At 51.5% G+C, this 23,484-nt stretch overlaps 1 protein-coding gene across 1 annotated transcript in view; it reads left to right on the top strand.

The window, feature by feature from the left end:
* The first annotated feature begins 8,671 nt into the window (after positions 1-8,671).
* Positions 8,672-23,484, top strand: part of Col13a1 (collagen type XIII alpha 1 chain) — a 140,057-nt gene continuing 125,244 nt past the window's right edge. Inside the window, exon 1 of the mRNA NM_001109172.1 lies at positions 8,672-9,427. Coding sequence (NP_001102642.1) covers positions 9,140-9,427 — 288 coding nt within the window. The 5' untranslated portion in view covers positions 8,672-9,139. The remainder of the gene's footprint in view (positions 9,428-23,484) is intronic.

Below are 23,484 nucleotides of genomic sequence, written 5' to 3'. Positions count from 1 at the left end.
TAACAGGTGCGGCCTGGTGGATGGTCAGAGCGCTGGACCTACAACAAGGTGCACAGTGGCCCTCCTCTCAGCTCGGGAATCCAGGTCATGAGGAGGCATGGGCCTTCGTTGGATCACTGTCTTGTGGGAGCTTTGTCAGTGCCAGTCTCTGTTACTCTCACAGCAGGGCTAGGTCGCTTTGAGTCCTCTGTGCTGATTCCACACTGTGTGTGTGAGACATTGCATCCGCCGATTCTTCTGTGACTCTGTTCTCCCCAGAGCTCAGGCTTTAAGGGCAAATGCTGCTGCACACATGGGGTGGGGGGGTGGGGGACATGATTGTAATCTGAGTTCTGGGGAGGAAGAATCAGATTGGTCCCTACAAGTCCCAGTGAGAGACTCTGCCTCAAAAAAAAAAATGGTGGATGTTTCCTGAGGAACAACACAGGAGGTTGTTCTCTTCCTCCACACAGTGCACACGTGTGTGCAAGCACACACCTGGACACACCTGCATGCATACAGAGAAGGTGGGGGTGGGGAGAGAAAAAGAGAAGGAAAGGAGTCTAGAACTCTCTGGGTCTGACTAGGAGAAGGCCAAGTGGGAACGGCCTTGTTGGTTGAATTCCCAAGTTCTCTGAGATCAGAGGAATGGAGTCTGCTTTGGGTCTCCAGCTGCTCCTAGAAGAAGCCAGAAATCAAGATCTGGCTCAAGAAGACTTTGTATGGGGAGGCCATAGCTCTGACAGGTGAGTGTAGCCTTTGCTAATCCCCAAATCCTATATTTCGGGGTCATGTGATCCTCCTATGAGGCCCACTAGCCCATTCTGGGTATACACAACTATGGCCTCCAATGGACCACATATTCTGGCATTGATAGCCTGGGCTACTTCTTATTTTAATTGTGGCTTGTTTAGGCCATTAGCAAGTGTTTTATGGTTTTATTTCTGTGAAGAGACACTATGACCATTGCAAATCTTGGAAAACGTGTCACTTGAGCTGGCTTACAGTTCCAAGGTTTAATCCATTATCCTCATGGTGAGACTCACAATGGTATCCAGGCAGACATGTTTCTGGTGAGGTAGCTGAGAGCTCTACATCTTGATCCAAAGGCAGCAGAAAGAGACTGTTTCCCACACTGGGAGTAGCTTGAGTATGGGAGACCTCAAAACCCATGCTCACAGCGACACATTTCCTTCAACAAGGTCACCCCTACTCCAAGGCCACACTTCCTAATAGTGGCATTCCCTACGGCCAACCATTCAAACACATGAGTCTATGCAGGCTGTACCTATTCAAACCAACACAGCAAGTGTCTCCCATGTGGAGGCCTACCTTTGAAAATCTGTTCTCGGGCTGGAGAGATGGCTCAGTGGTTAAGAGCACTGACTGCTCTTCCAGAGGTCCTGAGTTCAATTCCCAGCAACCACATGATGGCTCACAACCATCTGTAATGGGATCCGATGCCCTCTTCTTGTGTGTCTGAAGACAGCTACAGTGTACTCATATATAATAAATAAATAATTCTTTAAAAAAGAAAAAGAAAAGAAAGTCAGTTCTCACACTCTAGTGGAGGAACTGCGGAATATTCAGAGGCCTCTGCATGTGTATCCAGACAATGAGAAGCACCCACCAAGCTTCCACAATGCAGAACACAAGGAACCCCAGGTACACAACTGAGAGCAGAAGAGCCAGGCTGACTAACAGAATTCAAAGACATCATGAACCACTGTTGAAGCCCTGCAGACTTAGAGCTGTCTGCAGCGCATTTACAGAAGCCTGAGACACTGGCCCTCTCTCCTGCTGCTCTCGTTCATTCCTTACACAGCGGAGTCCCGACCGCTCAGAGGCAGTTACACAGCGGAGTCCCGACCGCTCAGAGGCAGGCACATGTTCTTGCTTATGTATGGTCACCACCACAAGATATGCACAGAGGTCAGCACAGAGCAGCCGGAGACCCAAAGCAGACTCCATATTCAAAGCTCATATGCACAAAGGCCTTTTCTAGGAATGTGTATGAGTGTACTCCCAACACACACACATGCACACACACACACACACACACACACACACACACACACACACACGGAAAGAGAAAAAGTTTGTGTACCTGTTGACGTAAGACTGCTCATCCTGCACATGTCTGCTTATATGTACACCCAGAAATGCTCATGATCTCCTGTGTCCCTATTCTGGTTACTTTTCTATTGCTGTGAAATGACACCATGACCAAGGAAACTAATAAAAGAAAGCATTTAATTTGCTCCATGTGTAGTCCAGGACATGGTAAGAACCATGGCAGCAGTCAAGCATGATGGTGGAGCAGTAGCCAAGAGCTCCATCTGATCATGGGGATGAGGCAGAGAGATAGCGAACAGGAAATGATATGAGCTTTTGAAACCCCGCTTCCACTGACAAGGCCACACCTCCTAATCCTTCCCAAACAGTTCTACCAAGCATTCACATATTTGAGCCGATGGGGCAAGTCTCATTCAAATCACCACAGTCCCCAAACAGCACAGCTGACAAAAACATGTAACTAGAACCTAAATAAATGACATCTAGGGGTCACCCACACATGTACCCACACTCCCTGAAGGCATAAACGCCCAACTGCCCCAAGTGTTTTCATCCATGGAACCTCTAAATGGGACTCTGTTCTTAACTTTCAGAGTTCAGTATGGCTTCATTCAATAAAGTTGCTGGGCCCCTTTCCCTAAGTACCTGAGCTCCTGGCCCTCAATGCAAGCCTGTTCTGCAGGGTCATGGCTGGTGGTGTACATGGCTGTGTGGGGAAGAAGATGTTTCCAGAGGCCTGGTTCTCAGTCCCTTCACTTTTGCATGCTAGTTTCAGCCTCAAAGAGTCACCTAGCTTCCCCAAAGCTCCATGCACTTCCCCTATCCCACGACCTTTGCAAGGTAGGCCTCTCTGCTTGGCATGTTCTCCCTGAGCCCATCGGGGCTATTCTGCTTACTTCTCAGCTTACTATACAAGTCTTATAAGGACCCCTCTTTCTCAGCTCCTCCCAAGACCACTGCGTCCTGCATTGTCATATCCAATGGTGTCACCCAGACATTATTAACCCCTCTCGTCCACAGCTGTGTCTCCAACCCTATCATGGCCCTGCCCTAGAACAGACTCCATGCAAGTTTAGTAGATGAGTGTATTTTTGGCTCCTATCCACTCCACTGTCCTTCCCCTTCCGCCCTCAACCAGTGTGTCCCATAAGAGGACAGAGGCACCAGCTAAGAGGCACCAGGAGAGAGCTGGGACTCAAATCCACCCAACCATGCACCACTTGCTTTCTTGTTCAAGCCCACCACCCTTTCTAGGGTGAGCCTTCAGGCCCCACCTGCCTGACTTGGAAACTCCCAACTTCTGAGAAGCCAGACATGGATGGAGTTTAGGAAAGTTAAGATAGTGTGATTATTTGTATATGCTTGGCCCAGGGAGGGGCACTATTAGGAGGTGTGGCTTCATTGGAGTATGTGCGTCACTGTGGGCATGGGATTTTAGAACCCTATTCGTAGCTGCCTGGAAGCCAGTCTTCTCCTAGCTGTCTTCAGAACAAGATGTAGAACTCAGCTCGTCCTGCACCATGCCTGCCTGGGCACTGCCATGCTCCTGCCTTCATGATAATGGACTGAACCTCTGAACCTATAAGCCAGCCCCCATTAAATGTTGTTTGTGTAAGAGTCATGGTGTCTGTTCACAGCAGTAAAACCCTAACTAAGACGGATGGGATTTAGGCCACAGACAGTGGCTCCCACATGCTAGGTAAAAGTTTGGTATCTTGTTTGGTAACTGGACTTCACAAAGCCAACAGGGGCCAGACACTTTCTCCTTTGCTTTTCACCCTACACAGGACTGAGAAGCAGGACCACAAAGCTAGGCTTCCCTGCTGGGAACCATGAGACCTGGAAAGAAACATGGATCAGGAGGTTGGGCAAGTCCTCAGTCTGGACTTGCTTAGTTTAGCTTAGCTTAGCTTGACATGGGTATTATAGGGAGATGTTGGGCCTGGGCCAAATCAGGCAATGTCAGCCTCTGACCAAGGCCACATGGGCCAAGATCATTGTGAGAGAGATCAAGCATCCAGCAGGAGCTGCAGAGCACTGGTGCTGGCTCCAGCTGAGGGAAGAAAAGCAGAAAGGACTGAAGAAGAGGCTCAGTGGAGGAGAGGAAGGGGAGCTCTCAGAGACCCAGGAAGGCAGCTGGGTGAGAGGAACAGAGGCAGGTGAGCTGGGGGTTCTGTGGGACAGAAACCAGCCCAGGATGACATAACCCCCACCCCACCACAGTGAGGGATGGGTAGGGCAGTGGTCCTGCCCTGGAGGCCCCTCCAACTCCTGGACAAGTGGTGCCTTCCAGGAGCATGATGGGAATGTGGGCCTTTCTGGTCTGCCACTAACCTCCAAGGGTTTCCTAGGCAGAGGTGGGTGGACATGTGTGATCCAATTCACACCGGCTAGAACAGACCTGACCCACAGTTGGAAGAGTTCAGGCATGGACACGCCTCCAGTTAAGCAGAGGCCAAAGATTCAAAGAGTATCTCAAGACTAGAGTCCTCAACTCCAGCTTCCTCTTACCTAGCAATGGCGCTACAATGCCCTGAAATACTGAGGGCGTCTCTTCAGGTTCTTCCCAAAGAAACTCCGCCCCACCCATCCCACCCACCTCTTTTTTCATGGACCTGAATTAGCCAATCTTTGACTCCATCTTGGATTCCAGGCCTGTAACCAAGGAAAACGGTTACTTCCTGTATTCATTACTCTTTTTTTGTGGCTGCAGACAAACTCTCTGACAACAACTACTTAAGGAAGGAAAGGGTTGGTTTGGGCCCAGAGTTTTGAGAGTACAGCCCATCATGTCAGGGAAAGCATGCTAGCAAGAGCATGCTGCATTCAGTCATGCTGTCCAGTGAAGAAGCCAAAACAGAGAGGGGCTGGGGCTTAGCTTGCTTTTCCCCTTGTCATCCCAGGACTCCAGGCCTTGAGCTAGCGCTGTCTACATTTAGGGTGGGACTTCCCTCCTCAACCCAATCTAAAAACGTCTTCATAGTCATACCCACAGGTTTGTCTCCTAGCTCATCCTAGATTCTGTCGTAAGTCCTATAGGGTCTGGCATGGGGTTCATCCTACCAGGTTTGTAAGGACCGAGAGGAAGGAGTCATGGCTGCTGGAAGAACGGGGAACAGGCTGGAGTTGGACGAATCGACAGGTTCTGATCCCCTGTGGCCTCCGCACGTGACCCTGATGAGTGTCATTCTCAGAACCACTCAGCAAATGCACCATGGTAATTCCCAAGGGCCCTGACTGTCACCTTTAACAAGAGACATCAGGGTTCTGGGGAACCAAGCAGCAGTAAAAGAGACAGGGTGGTGACAGGTGGTGGTCAGGACTGTGGTATCAGGGAGAAGAAAGGTGCTGTAGAGGACACAGGAAGAAGAAAAATGTCATTTATTCATAAAACTGGCTGTCCCCTTACATATATCCACCCTGAGTGAGGTGTGGGCCGGGTGCAAAAGGCAAGGTCCAAAGTTGCAGAGAGCCAGGCAAATGCACAATGCAGAAAACCACAGAACATTCCTGAAGAACAGCCCAGACTGCATGCCTAGCGGCATGGTTTTCCTGAACTCTCCACTCCAGAATCCAGGTTTTCTTATGTCTGTAGCTGTGCTGTGTAACACAACCTGGGGAGATACAACACATGTTTATTCACTCCACATAGGGAATCCATGACAACCCAAGTGCATATACCACCAAAGTGCAACTACGGTGAACCAATGTGCTTTATTGGAGTTACTTACAGGAGAATAGGTAAAGAGTGACTTATAGGAGCAGCAGTGACTCAGCCAGTTATATCATCAAAGCTGTCCCCAGCATGGGTGATAGCTCACAAAGCTGGGATTCTGGAACGCACTGCCCAGACTGTTTGCAGCTCAACAAGCTGGAGAGCATCCTTTCCAAGTGACTCTGGTCTAATCCTCTTCCAGGCAGTTCGTTCTTTGCAGCTTTGTTCTTAGAGTCTTCTTTGTAGCTCAACTTCTCACTCTCTTTGCTTTTATTGCTTACTCTAGCAGGGAGGGGCCTAGTGAATCTGGTCAGTTTCAGGGACTTCCTGAAGCTCGTTTTGTTTACTTTCCTGATTAAAGAGCTTCCCTGTAGGATGAAATGTTTCAGTCTGGAAGGAAACTGTTACCTAACAAGCTGTGACTGCAGATCAAAGTCAGGTTCTTTGGTTAGGATTGGGGGGGCCCCCTGTTTTGCTGCAAAGCAGAAATTCCTAGGAGACTTTTCTGGACTATCACATCCCTGCTCTGTTGCCTGGACATCCCCAAACATCCTTCTTCAGTGTCTTCTCATTCATGGCTTTCCACTCCCGCCTTATGTATCAGCTGTGTATGGGCACGGCTTAGCTGCTTCTCTCTGTATCCTTAAATGCTAGGTTTAAATCAAGTCTAATTTGTTTGCAACATTGACCCAAGGGGGTGGTGCCTAACATTAAAAACCAAAACCAAACCAAACTACCCCCCAAATTGTTCCAGACGAAGACATTGAAACAATGCGGAAGAAAAGTAAAGCAAAGGTTTGCTTGTTGCAAAACTCCCTCCAGATATGGAGAGGTGCAGACTATCTATCATCACCTTGTCCTCCTGGGTCCAATTTGTTCCCATTCTATAGACTGGGAGGGAGCAGGGGTGTGTGTGTCAGCAGCAGCCATGAGCTACTTACTGAGTGCCTACTGTTTGCTCTACCTTTATCTCTTCCTTGAGTCCTCCCGAAAGATCTAGATCCTTTATCATAAGCCCATTTCATTTAGTTATTTAGTTTTTCTTTGAAATAGGATCTCATGTAGCCCACGCCGCCCTCAAACTCACCGTGTGGCCAGGAATAACCTTGAACTTATGGTCCTCCTGCCTCTGTCTCCCAAGTGCTGGGATTACAGACTAGTACCACTACATCTGGTTTATTTTAAACCCACTGTCAGAAAAGCGCTTTCTGTTGGTGGTGGTGGTGGTGGTGGTTTTACTTACTGCATGGGGTCTCTCAGAGCCTTGGGTTTGGACATTTTTTTCCTGAGCCTTGAAACCTCAATCTCAAAAATACTGCAGCCCCAAACGTTTTCAGTTTGCTGTGTCAGCTCAGTGATATGAACCCCTCCGTTCAAGCCACCTTTCGGACTGACCAGGGCAGGGCATGGAGAAGCCTCCTCAACTCGCTCAATTTCCTGCAATGAACATTGCGGCTGAGAAACTCTCCAGCGCCCCCTAGTGGTCCTGGATGCCACTGTGTTCTCAGGCATTCGTACTGAGAGGAGATTCTCTTGACCAGGCTCAGACTCAGAGGCCTGTTTGCTAATGAGACATATCAAGGAAATATTGACACTGGACTTCCTGTGTCCGCTGCATCGCTTTCTAGCCCTCTAGTTCTCCGTGGTAGCTGAGTGCCTAGCAGTTATTCTTACATTAAGCCTATATAAGTACTGAATTACAAGCTCCCATTCTGTAGATGTGCACTAATGTTTGTTTGCATTTCATACAAAACCTCTTCTCACTGGTCAACATGCAAAATATAAAGTTTGCCTTGTTATTAAGAAAGAAATCCACTCCCACACCCCTGTCACACAAACCCCACTTCCGATTCGCAGTTCAAGGGCCAGCCTACCCTCCCCTGCCCAATGCTTCAGCCCCACTACCTCAGTTGCAGGTATGTCCAGAGGCACAAAGAAATGAGAACTCTACTGACAGACGTCACTCGTAGTGGGGGGTGGGGTGAAAAAAGAAAAGAAAATATCAAATGCAGAATGCCCTTCTACACGCAAGGAAGCCCCGCAGGCGGGATACTGTTAGCTTTGAGGGGGATAAGAGGAGATGGAGTGCGAATGTATGACAATTGCAAAGCTTTGGTGGCTTGCACTTCTAGGTTGTCTAGTCTGCTGTGGGTCTCAGATCAACATAAATAAGAGTAACCCCACCCCGAGTCTGTTAGACATCCTAGGATAAACCCGGGCGGTGGGCGTGACCCCTGATAAATCTCTGTTCTGTAGTTATTTAAGTCTAGTCCTGAAAGAAAAGAGACGTCAATACCGCTGCCCCGAAGCGCTGGTTTTTCCACTCTGAGTGGAAATGGTGACAAGGTCCCACCAGAGACACCTGCAAAGAGCGGGGCCCCTGGGTGGAAATGGGTAAGGGAAAGAGTATCTGCTGTGGTCATGGCTACTCAGGACATACATGCAGGCGCCCTGACAGTGGTTCAACCGGTTGCCAGGAGGGTCCCCGAGGCCCCGGGAAAGGGGAGTGCTATGGTGCGGTGTGTTGGGTGCCAGGAGGGTTCCCGATGTCCCGATGGTGCGGGGTGCTGTGATGCTCGGTCCAAATCTTTGAGATCTTGAGTGTGAATCTATGGAAAGGAAGAGGCGCGCAGCCCCCCCTCCACCCCACACCCCCTCCCCGCCTATAAATAACCCCAAGTGTCACTTCAAAGGGCACCAGGAGCCCCGGACAGGGGCTACCGAGGTCGGCGGGGCCCCGCACACCACGCCCCCCACCCCAGGCGACTTTGCATAAATAAACAAACCCCAGCCGCGGCCCCGCAGGAGGCGGAGGAGGAGCGGGAGGAGGGCGAGGGAGGGGCGCGGGAGATTAGTTTGGGAAGTAGCGCCCGGCGCTCATCCGATCCGCGCGGCCGCGCCGGCTGTGTCAAGTTACAGAGGCGCCGGAATCGGCCCCAGCGCGGCTCACTGCAGCCACGACCCACCTCTGCCCATGGGGCCCTGCATGCGCGCCCCTTCGCCCGGGGACTGACACCCGCTCTCCCCGGAGACACAAAACACCCAGAAGGACCCCGAGCGTCGCACGAGCCCGAGGACTCTGCAGAAGCGGGAAGGGAAAGAGCGGGCAGTGGAGCCAGATCCCTGAACTTGGAACATTCTTCGAAATAACTTTTTTCTTACTTTGGTGTACCCCGATCGCGTCTGTTGCTCTTGGCTGCCCTCAACTCCGACTGCTCATTTTTGGTCCTTTTTGGCGAGCAAAGGAAAGGGACGTCCTCTAGCCACGCTAGCTCCCTTTCACCCTGCTTCTTAGTTTGGATCGCACCTCTTTGATCTCATTTTTATTTATTCTATTTATTTATTTATTGGCTCTCAAGACGCGAGGGGATGGTGGCGGAGCGCGCCCGCAAAGCGGCAGCCTCCAGCAACCGCGGCCCTGGGGATCTGGGCGCGCCAGGGCCCGGGACAGTGGCGCTGGCTGAGCAGTGCGCTAGGCTGCCGAGCCCCGGGTGCTGCGGACTGCTGGCTCTGGCGTTGTGCTCGCTGGCGCTCAGCCTGCTCGCCCACTTTCGGACGGCCGAGCTGCAGGCCCGGGTGCTGCGCCTGGAATCGGAGCGCGGGGAACAGCAGATGGAGAAAGCTATTTTGGGACGAGTCAACCAACTGCTGGACGAGGTTTGTGCCCTTTGTTGCTGCCTTTTATCCCCACCCCGAGGCGCCCCCTCGCGCAGTCCCGGGACTCCAGGAGCCGGTGCGGGCCGGTGCTCTTTTGCACGTTCGCCCAGGTTGCCTGTACTAGAACTGTGGGCAGGCATCACCGCTGAGCTTCCAGAGATCCAGTGCACACCAGGCCGGCATGTGCCGGACCTCCCAGCTCCGGGAGACCCCGGGTCTTGAGCTGGAGGTGCCCGACGTGCGGCGGTCAGGTGGAGAAAGGCAGGGCGCGCAAAAGGTGCGCAGAGGCCGCCTGGGCTAGTTGCGGGGAAATAGGCTGGTGGGGGTATGGTTGCGAGGGTTCTGGTGGTCCTGCCTGCTCCACGAGGGTGGGTGCTGCCTGGTTTTTATGGTCACATTTGGAAGCAGGGCAAGAGTGTGAGCCATTTAAGGACCTAAAGTGACGGTTTCTAAAGCGAATTGCTCTTTGCTCGCCCCCGTTTGCGTTTTCTGGCCCCTAAGGCCCAAGTGTGAGTTGCCTGGCTCTGTCCTCCTCAGGGCCCCGTTAACCTATGACTCTCTGGCTGTGGCCTCTGGGATGGTCCTAACTCCATCCCTGCAACTGGGAAAAGGATTCAACTCTTTCTCCTTGTCCCTGAATGTCCTCCTTCCCAGGTAGTTCAAAAGTTACTAATGCGTGTCTTCGCTGGGGGAATCCTGAGAGTGCGCGTGACAGTGGCATCCTCCTTGGGACGGCGGGAAAAGCAGACTCAAGTGGGACGGAGTGTGGGCGATAAGGAGGGAACGTTGAACAACACAAGATGGAGTGGGCTGTTGGCCTAAGAGAATTTGAAAATCACAGTGGGAGGTGTGTGGGACAGTAACCAAAAAGGTTCTGCTAAAAAAAGTCAGCAAGCAGCGCTGGGCTTTTGTACCCACTTTGGGATTTATTGGGATGCTGTGCAAACTGGGACAAATACTGTAACGTCTCTGAGCATACAGGATGATGGTAAGCATTAGCCAGATCCAACAGGGTTGGGTCTCCTGCAGTTAGATTTCTCTGGGTTGCTTCTTTTCTAGTAATTCCGTAGATGGCCCCATGGGGGAAGTCACAGGCCACAGCATAACGGGTGTCCCACGCCTGCTACTACAGCCCATTGCCACGACTGGCCAGAACTAAGAAGGCTCAGTCAGGCCACCCACAGTTCCCTGGGCTTCGGGGCAACCTCTGGGCTCTGGCTGATTGGCTGAGTGGGGGAGGGGCGCCGTGTGGACTGTATAGAGGGTGGCAAACACCTCCTCGTGTGCATCTACCCCTCCCTGTGCCATCTCTCCCGGTCTCCCATTTATCTCTCCTGTAGTGTCCCCAGTTTCAAGAAGAAGCTTGTGTTTACCCTGCTGACTCTTTGACCCTAGCCTCTAGAATTGAGAAGCACCCCAAAGATGATCAGAAGTGACCCCATTTTACAGAGTAGACAATGAAATGAGTTCTTGAGGTGGGCAGTAGGTTGTTCAGGGCCATATGGTGACATCCGGTGTTCGAGCTAAGCCTCCCTACCGTACACCCCTTGCTGAGGGGTAGCTGCAGTTTGGGGGGGGGGGCAACTGCCCCGGGGAACACTTCAGTCTTCCCGAACTTGAATGGGACATAGAAAGAAAATGAGTAGACATCATGTCTGGAGGGAAACATTACAATCGTGAAGGAAAACTAGCCAGGAAATGTCTTATATACAACATAAGGAGGCTTCCTGAGGAAATGAGTTTTAGGGCAAGACCAAGCGTGATTAGGAGTTTGCCTTGCACAGGAGGTAAGCATCAGACTTTATGCTGAGACAACCCCACCACCACCCGGGGAACAGACTCTGGAGGATGGAGCTAGAGGTGGGGGCAGGGCTGCTTGGGGGCTGTGAATGGTGGCTAAACCATGGGAACCGGGGAGAGTGGAATAGTTCAAAGTGAGGCTGGGCAACCCAGGTCAAAAAGGGCCTCAGGGATTGCTAGACAGGAAAATGGGAAAATGGGAAAATGGGGGGCTAACAAAGTATTTAATGGAAAATGTTTATGTCCCTCAAATGGGAATTAAGGCTGACAGGAGGCAGTTTAGGGCCTGTGGCAGTGGCCAGGGGTGATACTGGGGACAGGGCTAAGTGGATGTGGTAGCTTCAGGGGTGATGGCACCAGGAAACAGTAGTCTGGGGATGTTGGAGGTAGGTTCCTGTCACAGAACCCGGAAGTCTGGGGTCTTCGGTCTGAGACACTCAAAGGCCACCTAGTCTCATACAGTAATCACTAGCATATTTGACTTATTCTATTGAAATTAAATAAAAATCACACTGGAGTCCATCATGCACTCTAGTGTCACAGAAAGTGCTCAGCAGACAGGAGAGCTGGTGGCTGGCTGAGTTTCTTGTTGCTGCGACAAAAATAGCCTGCCCAGAACAACACAAGGGAGAAGGGCTTAGGTTGGCTCACAGTTCGGAGGTTTCAGTGTCTCAGGTAGGAGGGGGCAGAACAACTGTCTCTCTCCCTCCAGCTCCCAGCAGACCTCCAGCTGCAGGCGCTGCTCTGTCAGGTTCCTCTGTACTGACTTAGCCCTCTCTGGAATCGCTCTCACAGACCCCCCCCCCCCGGGGGATGTGCTTCAACCCTCTAGACTCTTCTTGATTCGATCAGGTTGATAAGGTTAAACACCACAATAGGCAGCTGCGGGGCCTGTGAAACTGTCTCCAGAGAAACTTCCCCAGGGTTATTCTCCCACATATAAGCAAAGAACAGGAGAGAGGAAGGGGTGAGCCCTGACAAGAGGGCTCAGCGGGTGGAAGGACTTGCTGAATAAGCCTCAAGAACCCACAGACTTATATCCTAGCTTCCACAGGAGTGCACGTGCATGCAGACTCAAGCAAGAGCACCCGTATGCACACACAATGATGATAAATAATTTTAACTAAAAAAAAAAAAAGTGGATAAGGCTAGACCAGGATGAGAGAGGGAGGGCCATGTAGTTTGGTTTCGAAACAGATTTGTGAAAGGGTTGGGAAGGGAGTCCCTGCTGACACAGGGGGCTAGAGGGCTTAGGGGCTAAGATTAAATTCTCTGCTGCTCTGGGCCTAGAGTGGACTGTACCACCCCCTGCTGTTAGGTTTCTTGGCTGCTAAATCCAGGCTCCAAATCCACCCTGGGACTGCTGTGAGACCCTCAGGAGGTGGTAGACAACAAAATGCAGGAAGGAATGGCCCCACCAGCAGGAGGGGATGATGCCCCAGGGAAGGGGTCCCCCGGGGTAGCAATTCCTGGAGCAGATGGACCTGATCCCCTCCTTAAGGGAGGAGAGAGGGACTTCAGAAGGGGCCTGTGCGGTGGTCTGTTGGTCCCCTGAAATCCGGAGAGAAATGAAGTGTGCAGAAGGTGGAGACTGGGTTTGTAGGTCTGAGAAGGAGGGTGCTGGCAGGGCAGGTCAAGCAGAAGGGCCAGTAGGAAAGAACATTTGGGAAGCAGTGGGCAAGGCCACCCCCGCACCCCCAACCCTGGGCCGCTGGTGGATGGGTCACCACTGGGAGAAGACCTAGGATTGGGAGGTTGGGTTGATTCCCTGCCAGCGCCTCTCTGTAGTGTGGGACCCTTAATGAGTCCTCCAGCTGCCTGACAGTTGATTTCCTTGCTGTGAAGAAAGACGCTGGAATGTCCCAAATGGAGAAAATCAGATGACACCTAGGCTAGACTGGGCAGGAGATGGGAAGAGAGCGGGGTGGCGGGGGAGGGAGGGGCAGGATTGAGATTAAAAACAGCCGAATTCATTTTGGAGGCCCAGGACTGGGGATGGGGCAGTGTCTTGCAGCCCCTGGCCTACGGACTCTGAGGGAGGCCAGATAGACTGCCACCCCAATTACAATGCTGTTTCTAGTACCCTTGAATTGTCCCTCGGAGTGGCTCATAGGAAGTTCCAAGGTCATGTATGTGGCCAGGATGGCACCTCCTGACCTCCTCACTCTGCAATGGCTGGCTCTATCCTACCCCACTTTATAGATAAAGACCGGTGTCGCTGAACCTCCCTCCAGTTCCTTGTGACTCATTTCTTCCACCTTGGGGAAATCGCTGGGAAAGGAAGTCGTAGAAACTTCCAGGCCGAGATGTTGACAGAGTGCAGGCAGACCCCTCCCCCGACACACCCCTAAAAAGACCTGTTTATGAGAATGTGTCACGTCTGTAGGGTATGTGTACAGGGACTTTTTATTGGGCTATTGAGAGGAGAGATCAAAGCAATGGCAAAAAGATTACAACACTAGGCTGTGGACCGAGAGGTGGGCACAGGGTGGGTTGCCCGTGCAGTCGTGTCCTGGGTACCTGACAGCCGTCTGAGCCTGGGAAGTAGACAGGCCTTCGAGATCCTCAAACAGCCCAGTGTGCCACTGAGTCCATCCAAGATCACACCTCCTTTTGTGTGAGGAGGGACGCCTGGGCCCTCACTCTGCAATGGGAAAACAGGGCCAGAAGATTCTCTTTCACTGGCATCAAAGGACCAGGACAGGAGCCTACTGGAAAGACATAGGAGTTTTGTCTCTTCCGCGGCACCCTAGTTAACTGCTAGTTAACTGCTAGCTCATTGGTGGGTTAGTGGTGGTTAGTACTTGTTACATGAGTGCCTAGCTCCGGTTCCAGGGTTCTCAGCAGACATGGCCCATTGATTGCAGGACGCTTTCCCGTCAAGTTTTGCGGGGCCTTGAGTCTTGCAGCCATGATTCAGGAAGCTTCGGAGAGCAAGAAGCTTTGGAGAGCAAGAGTTGACGCCCAAAGTGAAGAGAGCTGTTTCATGACCTGAAGTTTTGTTTTGTTTTAAATAGGGTGGAGGAAGTCAGGGAGAGCTGTCAAAGTCTCTGTGAGAGGCTTCTCAGGAGGCTGGCAGGAGGTGTCGGGAAGTGAAAGTGTCAGAACGATGTCCTGTTGGTCCCTCCCAGAAAGATGTCTTTCTGCCTTACTCCAAATCCTTCTAGATTCTTCTCAGTGTCCTCTGGCGCCATGAGAACTCCCTTCCCTCTCTGACTTGCCCGGGGGCATTTCCTGGATAGGCCTAAAATGACATTTAGAGCAGAGAAAGAAAAAGTGGACATAGCACACGGCGCTGGCTTCCCTGCCCAATGGTGGCAGACATTACTAAACACTCAGTGAGCATTCTCCCTGAGCTTGGTCAGACCTCTCAGTCCTTCTCCATCCAGGACACTGGGCTATACTCCCAGCCCATCAGAGCCCATACACAAGGTCTACTGGCCATCTGTGACAGCCCCAGGCACATGGACCAGGTGTCCTCCTCTGCATAACCGTTAAATGTCCTATCTCTCCATTTAAACACAGCCTAGTGAGAGGGCCAGAGGCTGATTATTAACCATAGTCTGGGAAGTGGAGGGTAGATTTTACCTATGTGTGTACATGTGCATGCAGGTTTACAGATGTGTGGAGACAAGAGGGCAGCCTGAGGGGTGTGTGTGTGTGTGTGTGTGTGTGTTTTGGGTGTGTCACAGGATCTCTCACTAGCTTGGAACTTGCCAAGTAGGCTAGGCTGACTGGTCAGTGATCCCCAGTGATCTTCCTGCCTCTGCCTCTACCTCTCTGCCTCTGCCTCTCTGCCTCTCTGCCTCTCTGCCTCTCTGCCTCTCTGCCTCTCTGCCCTCCTGCCCCCTGCCTTCCTGCCCCCTGCCTCTGCCTCTGCCTCTGCCTCTGCCCATGCCAGTATTACAAGCACACACCCCCACACCTGGCCCCCGTTTCTGATTTCAGGTCCTCATGCTTGCGACAACACTTTAGCAACTGAGCTCACTCTCCCCACTCTGATTCGGCATCTTGCTGGGGGCTGGGGAAAGTATTCAAGCCAACTGAGACACACACGCTTCCAGCCCCAGCTGTGGCTTAGCATTTGCTCCCACAGCATCCCAGGAAAAGGGGCTTCATAGCAGCCGGCAGCGGAGGGTACAGTATTCAGGCAGCATGCCTGGCCCTGGCTGGAGGTTGGGGATGACTCCTTATCACTTCTGCCTGCCCACAGCAGCTGGACATCTTCCCCTTTAACCTCCAACCCCCAAGGTCGAATGTTCCATCTACTCCTTCCCAGCTTGCTTGGCAACATTTTGCAGGGGCCTGGGGGAGAGGTGCGGAATAATATCACCGGCATGCCCCAATATCATGGCGTCACAGGGCTCTCAGCCATTAGTTGGGTGAAACTCGGGATCCTGATTAGAAAAATAGAGGTGGCAGAGCCCTCTGCGTGGAGATGACGGCTGATCGGGTGAAATCATCCAAGTGTGCTGCCGTAACCACTGACACTCCCTACCCCCATCAAGTGTGACCGGACAGACAGCACAGCAATCTCGGCATGAATAGCTACGTTTACTGGGGACTTACTGTGGACCTGGCACTCACTGTTCAGAGCTCCGGATCTATTCATCCCCGGAAGCGGTGCAGCAATCCTGTGTGTGCTTTCTGTATCTGCCATTCCTTTTCGGACATCGAAGTTGAAGCCCACAGAGGTCAGGTGACTTGCCCAGGGTCACATGGCTAGCGAATAGTAGTGACAAGTCAGCACAGTCACTAGCATGTGCTTGCCTGCACAGAGAAGACTAAGGAGGTGCTCAGCTGGCTGCGCCCCTACAGAGGAGAGGCTGGACTGAACTGGCTTGGCGCCTGCCTTGTGTTACTGCCCATTGTAAGAGTGGCTGTTTCTTCCTTCTCGCCTTGGTAAGGAAGACCCTAAGGAGAGTCTTCATCCTGTCCCGACCTCAGCAATGCTGGGCTCCTACTGCTCACACCAGGAGCTGCTTCATTACAAGTCTGGGCTCCCCCGATGGATAGCCAGAGCCACATTCCCTGTTCATATTCTCTCTCTCTCTCTCTCTCTCTCTCTCTCTCTCTCTCTCTCTCTCTCTCTCTCTCTCTCTCTCATCCCTGTCTCTCTGTCTCTCCCTCTATCTCTCTGTCTCTGTCTCTCTCTGTCTCTCCCTCTATCTCTCTGTCTCTGTCTCTCTCTCTGTCTCTCTCCCTCCTCCCTCCCTCCCCACCCCCCCTCCGCATGTACCCTGAGCATGCCAAGGCCTTTCCTCAGCCAGTTTCAGGGGAAACTGAGGCCCAGGGCTGGGGAGGGCTGAGCTAGGCTGGGAACACTCAGGAGTGAGCTGCTGCTGGCAGCTGGGCTCCCCTGGCCCTGCAGCTGGGCACAAAAGGGACAGAACTGCCTGGGAGAAGCAGGTTTAGCCTTTTGGGGAACAGTGGACTCCTGTCTCTCTTCTGGAGGCTATTGTGGGGTTCTGGGAAACCCTATGTGGCTGGAGTCCACTCCGGATGAGTCTTTTTAGCTCCTTCCTTGTCTGACCCAACCCCAGCCTCAATGAGGAAGGCAGTCTGGTCTTTCTTCCTTCTCCTCCATGTCTTCTCCCTCCTCCCATCTCTCCTTTCTCAGACTCTCCCTGCCTCTCCCAGGCAGCCTCATTTTGACCTGGTGTATAAGCTACCACAGAGAGGCCCGGATGCCCCAGCTGCTGTCCTGGGCCTCTGACACCCCTGAGAGTCCAATCATGGTTATCAGCTGCACTCTGGGTGTTCTCCCAGGGCGGCTGCAGAGAGTCAGGCTCTGATTGGGTAGCTCGTAGAGACAAGGATGCTGAAGAGAATGGGGTGTACAGACACTCACTGGGACCCCTTTTCCCTTGCCCTCTGGACCAGTGATAAGATTCTTTGGCCTTACAGAAGGAATGGTGGCCGGGGAGGCTGAGAGTCTGCTGCCTCCAGGCCACCCCAACCCAAGCTTCACTCAGAAAAGGAAAGAAGCCTTGGGCTATTAATCAGAATCCTCCCAGCAATCTTGGTCCTTGTGCTTACATTCCTACTATGATAGGAGGTTCACTACCTTATATTATTAGGACTTATGACTATTCCAGGGTTGGTCAAATCTTACTTGGAATCTTGTGAGAGCTCCAGATGCTTCTGCCCCCTGCCACCACCTATTCCCAGCATGGCTGACAGGAATCTAAAGTTAAACGGAGGAGAAGGGCCTTGCTCGTCTGTATGGGGTGCTCCTCTGTGATCACTTGACCTCCAGCCTCTTCGGGCCTGTTTGCTTTCTCCTCCCCACCCCCATCACCGCTCTGCCCAGCTCTGTTCCTAACTCATTTGCTTACTCCACACACAGACCTTACAGTGACATCGTGTCACAGCTGATACAGTTTAGTCCCATTGCCCTCAGCCCAGGCATGACTCACAAATGCTTGGGTTCAAGTCCAGCCGGGCTGTGTGAGCTCAAGGAAGTGGCTAGACTTCGCTGTGCCTTGAGATGCACCTCTCTAAAATGGGAGTGGTGATCCTAAGAATATCATCCATGAGGGTTCTTTCTAGACTTAAAAAATTGGGAGCTGGAGAGACGGCAAAGTCAATGAAGTGCTTGCCAAGAAAGCCTGGCTACTCAGCCTGGTTTTGTCTATTGTCTTGTTTTGTTTTGTTAAAGCCAAACACGATGGCATGTGTCTGTAACACCAGCCCTGGGTGAGTGGAAATGGGTAGATCCCAAAGAGCCTCTAGCTGACCGGCCTAGCCCAGTCATCGAGCCCCAGTTCTAATGAGAGATTCGCATTAAAATATGAGTTAGAAAACAATTGCAGACCCCACATGTGTTAGGCTGTGGTCTTTCATACTCATGCACATGCATCCATGCCTACACACACACAAACACACACACATAGATACACACTCACACATACATATACATATATATACACACACACAATCACTCACATACATACATATGTATATATATTTATACATATGCATACTCATGTATAAACATACATGCATACATATACACACTCATTTGTACAAACATGCATATATACATACTTACACACTCATATACAAACCTACGTATACATATATACATACACACTCATATGTACAAACCTACATATATATACGTATATAACCTCATGTACAAACATACATGCATACATATACATAACATACACAATCATTCACACAGAGTGAGTGTGTTTTGGGACCCTCCTGCTATTTGGCTAAGAGATATTTTTATCTCCAACACACACATAGCATGAAGGCCATGGGCTCCAAGGCAAGCTTCCTGGGTTCTAGTCTGGCCTTCTTACTCCCTCTGTGCCTCAGTTTCCTGCTTGTGAAACAGGTTGTGAGGTCTGCGGAGAGAATGACTAGGCAAGAAGTTTGCGTGGTTTCTCAGAAGTGTGGCATTGTGCTGGCTTCCAGTCATTCCCAGCACCCTCACGAGGTTGTCTGCCTCAGCTCAGTTGTCACCTCCCCGCAATGAGCAGGTGTGTGTGTGTGTGTGTGTGTGTGTGTGTGTGTGTGTGTGTGTGTGTGCTGTGACCAGCTCTTGACCACCCACTCCTTTCCGCTACTACTATGCTAACAGTGGGGTTGTGGACTGTCTTGTGTCACTCTGTATTGGCTTCCCAGGGCCTGCTTTGGGTCCACTTGGTCCTGATTATTCTCCAGAGAACATACATGCACCTCAGCCCCTTCCTGGGTGGGGAAGGGAGGAAGGGGGGCATGAAAAGCAGTCTCAGCTCCCCCTGTGCAGGACTCTTGTCCCTGGATCTGCCCCCTCAGTGGCCTGGCTTCATCTCTCTGGATCCCTGAGGTGCTATGCACCCATGTCAAGACATTCTACAGACAACTCACAGCCAGTTGAGGGACCTACATAGTTCCTTGACTTCCCAGAGGCAGCAGGCAGACCTTGGGTTAGGTGGACGGAAGAACTTCCCCATCCAGTCTGGAATGCTCCCACACAGGTATAGGCAACTCCCTTTGCTGAGCTTAGGAAGAGCAAGTCACAGCCACCAGAGACCCTCGCTCCCAGCCCGTGATCTGTGATCTGGTGCCAAGCTCTGACATAGACTAGAGGGAGGAAGGCAATTTCTTGGGCTCCTTGTGGCCCTCAGCCCTGGAGTGGTCTGAGCGAGTCTGTTTGGGGTTGAGTGGGTGTGGATGGGTGTGTAGATGTCTGAGTTTCCTCTGCTTTGATTTTACCCAGCCAGCAGATCGGCTATAGCCCCAGGGCTTGCGGCAGTTGGTGGGCCTGTCCCTTCCTAGACCCTCTTCCGCCTCCTCCCCCACCATCTTTGTGTCTTTCCCTCCCAATCCCTCTTCTGTTGCCCCCAACCCCTAACTCCCAACCCCACCCTCCACCTCGTGTTGTTCCGGGGTTTGGGCCACACAGCTAGCTTCAGGCTGCTGAACACTGTGGGTACTTCCCGGGTCTAGCCCAGGCCCAGCCCAAAGCCACAAGGAGCAGGTCCCAAAGGAAGACCAGAGAGATGCTTAACTGTGTTGTCTTCTGACACCCAGAGTTAAAGGAGGACCACAGGCAGGGCTTCATCTTCCTCTTTTTTCCCAGGAGGGGAGGAGCATGGTAAGCCCAGGACAGTCAGTACTCACCCCGTTGGTACCCGTGGGTGGCGTGGGTACACTAGCCCCTACATGACAGGCAGGAGAGGCAGACCCATATCAGCTCAGGACACGTGCCCACACCACCCCAACTGAGAAGTAACTAGACTTCTCTCAAAGCTGGTGTCTCCTCTTGTCCGACGTCCTTCCTGTCATCCTGTTAATGCAGCAGGTAATTAAGGCCACCCTCACTTAATCAGTGTATTGAATCCCAGATGTTCTATTTGTCGCTGAGAACTGTTAATGTGGATGTTGGGGTGGGGCCCGGCTTGTGGGTCCTCCTATCCATGCTGCAAAGCCCCACGGAGAATAACTAGAAGATTAACTGGGGTCTGTGCCCACTTCTGGTAGCCCCAAGGGCAGGTAGGAGCCATACGAATATTTATCAAAATTAATTATGTGACTTTCTTTTCTAAAACACTTATTACTATGGATAGTGTAGATTGTTTAATATGGGTTATTTAAAAAAAAAAAAAGAATCAGCCAGTGGTAGTGTTGGGGTGAATGCTTTTAATCCCAACACTCGGGTGGCAGAGGCAGGTGGATCTCTATTAGTTTGAGGCTAGCCTGGTTTAGAGTAAGTTCCAGGATAGTCAAGGCTACACAGAGAAACCCTGTCTCAAAAAGTCTAAATAAACAAATGTATAAATAAACAAGCAAATGAATGAATGAATGAATGAATGAATGAATGAATGAAATCTTTTCGAGGGATGACCTGGAACTTGCTTTGTAGTCCAGGTTAGCCTTGAAATCACAGGCTCTGCCTTCAGCGTGCTGGAATTAAAAGCATGTGTCACCAAGCCTGACCTAAAATATTTTGGAGGCGGGGTTTCCTGTAGCTCAGGTTATCTTCAAACTTGGTACGTAGCTGAGAATGATCATGAACTTCCAAGCCCATGGCCGTCTGAGTATTTGGGTTAGAGGCGTGGAGCACTGTACTCAGTTTATCGTACTCAGAACCCTGGGTTAAATCTAGGGTTCTGCCCGTGCCTGCTGTGTGCACATGTTGCGTGTAACAGTGTACACGTTAGCGATCTGCTAACAAAGCTATACCCCACCCACTTTGTTTTGTGGTTAGGTTGGCATCTTGTGGGGGACAGTCTCACCTCCCAGGCTAACCTCCAAGTTGCAATGATCCTCCTGCCTCTACCTCCTGTGTACTAGAATTATAGACATACCCCTACTATACCTGGCTTTTTAACTTTCCTTTCTGGTGCAGAGGATTTAAGCCACACCCTATTCACACCCCAAACAAACACTTTATGCCTCCGAGCTACAGCCTGACCCCATGAAAGTGCCGCTCTAGACTACTGGTGGTTATAGCTGGTTCTTGCTGTTTTGCTGCACTGTCTGTCTCAGCACCTGGGCAGTTGACAGGAGATGACAACTTATTTTGCAGCCTCAGCTTGAGGACAGACCCTGGAGTGACAGTCACACTGGGCCTCTGGCCTTGCTCCCCTCTGCTGCCATCTGGATTCCTGTGTAACGGACTCCTGGGTTGGGCAGGTGCCTGGTCCCTTTAAGGGTCCTGAGCTAGGACATATGGAGTGACTGGCCCCTAAGCCCAAGCCGGGTTGGAACTGTGTTCTCTGGGGAAGCGAGTGGCTGCCTGGCATCTTCCCTTTGATACTGACACCGGTGTTTTAATAGCTGCGACCCGTCAGGCCGGTGGTGTTTCAGTGCTGGCCACACAGGGCATTCCAGGAGGCCCTGATCACCAGCCAAGAGAGCAGAAGGGCCCCCTCAGTGTAGAGTGCTGGAGTCCACCCTCCAACCAGGACTGCAGGGTGCCCCACCCACCTCCAGCTTTAGTCTCACTAGGGCCTCTAACTCTGATACCTAAGAGGCCAGAGCTAGTAGGTTAAACAACCAATGCTGGCCCCTTGGAGGGTGTGCCTGGGTGACCTGGGTCACTCATTCCCATCTGAGAGGGGTTGGCCGGCACACAGCACCTAACTGAGTGAGTCACAGCCCACCACGACAGACAGGGCCTGAGTCAAGCTGTGACGTCCGATTTGTAAATAGCCCGGGGTGGGGTGGGATGGGGGGGGTTAGGTTACTGGATGTCAGGCTCTGTTGTGTGCACTGGGCACACGGTGACGAGGAACACAGAACATTTCGTTCATCTTTGCGTGGAATTTGCCTTCAGTTGGCAAAGAGGAAGCGATAAATGAGAGGGATGAAAATGTAAAGGAGAAAATGAAGGAGAGAAGGAGACAGAAGTATGTAGGTCTGGAGCAGGAAGTAAGGAGGGTCTCTATTAGGAGTATGCCAGGTGGACAGCTAGAAAAAGAACATTCTAGAAAGGGAGTAATCACTAGTGCAAAGGCCCTGGGGTAGGGGAAAGCCTGGAGAGGTGGTGGCTCCAGCAATGGGCTGCTGGGCCCAGGTTGGATGTAGGGTGCTGACAGTAGGTTTTCAAGGTCACTGGGATCCAGTTGTGTCTGGAGCAGGTGGTGGCGCTGGGGTTGGGGAAAGGGCACTGATGTTTGGTGTCTACAAGGCAGAGGATGGAGGTGTTTGTTGACTGAGTAAGGCAGAGAGTGGGAGAAACTGAGCTGGCTCTAATAGGACACATATGAGAGGGATAGGCAGTAGGCTAGAAGCTTGGTCTTGAGACCTCTTCTAAGGATGGCCAAGAGTCACCTGTCAGAAAAGCAGCTGGTCATATGCCCCAGAGGAAGGTCCAGGCTAGAGATGGGGATATGGGGCTGTCTATGATCAGTATAGTTGTTCAAATGAGAATAGACCCCATAGGCTCATCTCTGAATGCTTAGCCTTCAAAGAGTAGAACTGTTTGAAAGGATTAGAAGGATTAGGAGGCGTGGCCTTGTCGGAGGAAGTATGTCTCTGGGGGTGGGCTTTGAGGTTTCAAAAGCCCCAGTCAAGCCCAAGTGCTTTCTCTCTCATTCTCCCTTCCTCTCTCTCCTTGTCTCTCCCCTCCCTCCCCCTTCTCTCTTCTTCTTCCACTCTCCCCTCCCCTCCCCACTGCTTTCTTATCAGGATGAAACTCTCAGCTACTTCTCCAGCCCCATGTCTGCTTGACTTCATGCCATGATGATAATAGATTGGACTTCTGAAACTCTAAGCAACCCCCCAATGAAATTCTTTATTTTATTAGCATTGCTCTGTCCATAATGTCTCTTCAAAGCAATAGAATACTGGCTAAGGCATTCATAGACAATATTGAATATTGTCATAGACAATATAGACCAGGCGAGGTCTTGGAGAGCCAGTGTGTAGAGAACAGAGGTCAGACCCTATACCATGGCCCTATGGCCTGTGACATTTAGTTAATAAATAGATAAGATGGGACTGGCAAAGGAAAAAGAGAGGGACCAGCCAGAGTGAAAGAATGGGAATGTAGAAAGCATGGCTTCCTGGAAGCCAAGTGCAGAAAATGCACAGAGAAGTGTGTAAATACTGCCCCAGGTAAGGAGGACAAGGATTGACCACTAGACTCAGCATCTCAGAGGGCTGATCAGCCACTGGAAGGAAATCCTCTGTCAGGCAAGGAGGAGTGAATGATAGCCAGCTATACTGGTTTGTTTCCTGTGTCAAGTTGACATAAGATAGAGAGTCATCAAAGAGGGAGGAGCCTCAGATGAGGAAATGCCTCCCAGTTGTAA

The sequence above is a fragment of the Rattus norvegicus genome, chromosome 20 (assembly GCF_036323735.1).
Source record: "Rattus norvegicus strain BN/NHsdMcwi chromosome 20, GRCr8, whole genome shotgun sequence".
Taxonomy (NCBI): domain Eukaryota; kingdom Metazoa; phylum Chordata; class Mammalia; order Rodentia; family Muridae; genus Rattus; species Rattus norvegicus.
This window is presented reverse-complemented; position numbering and strand designations above follow the sequence as displayed.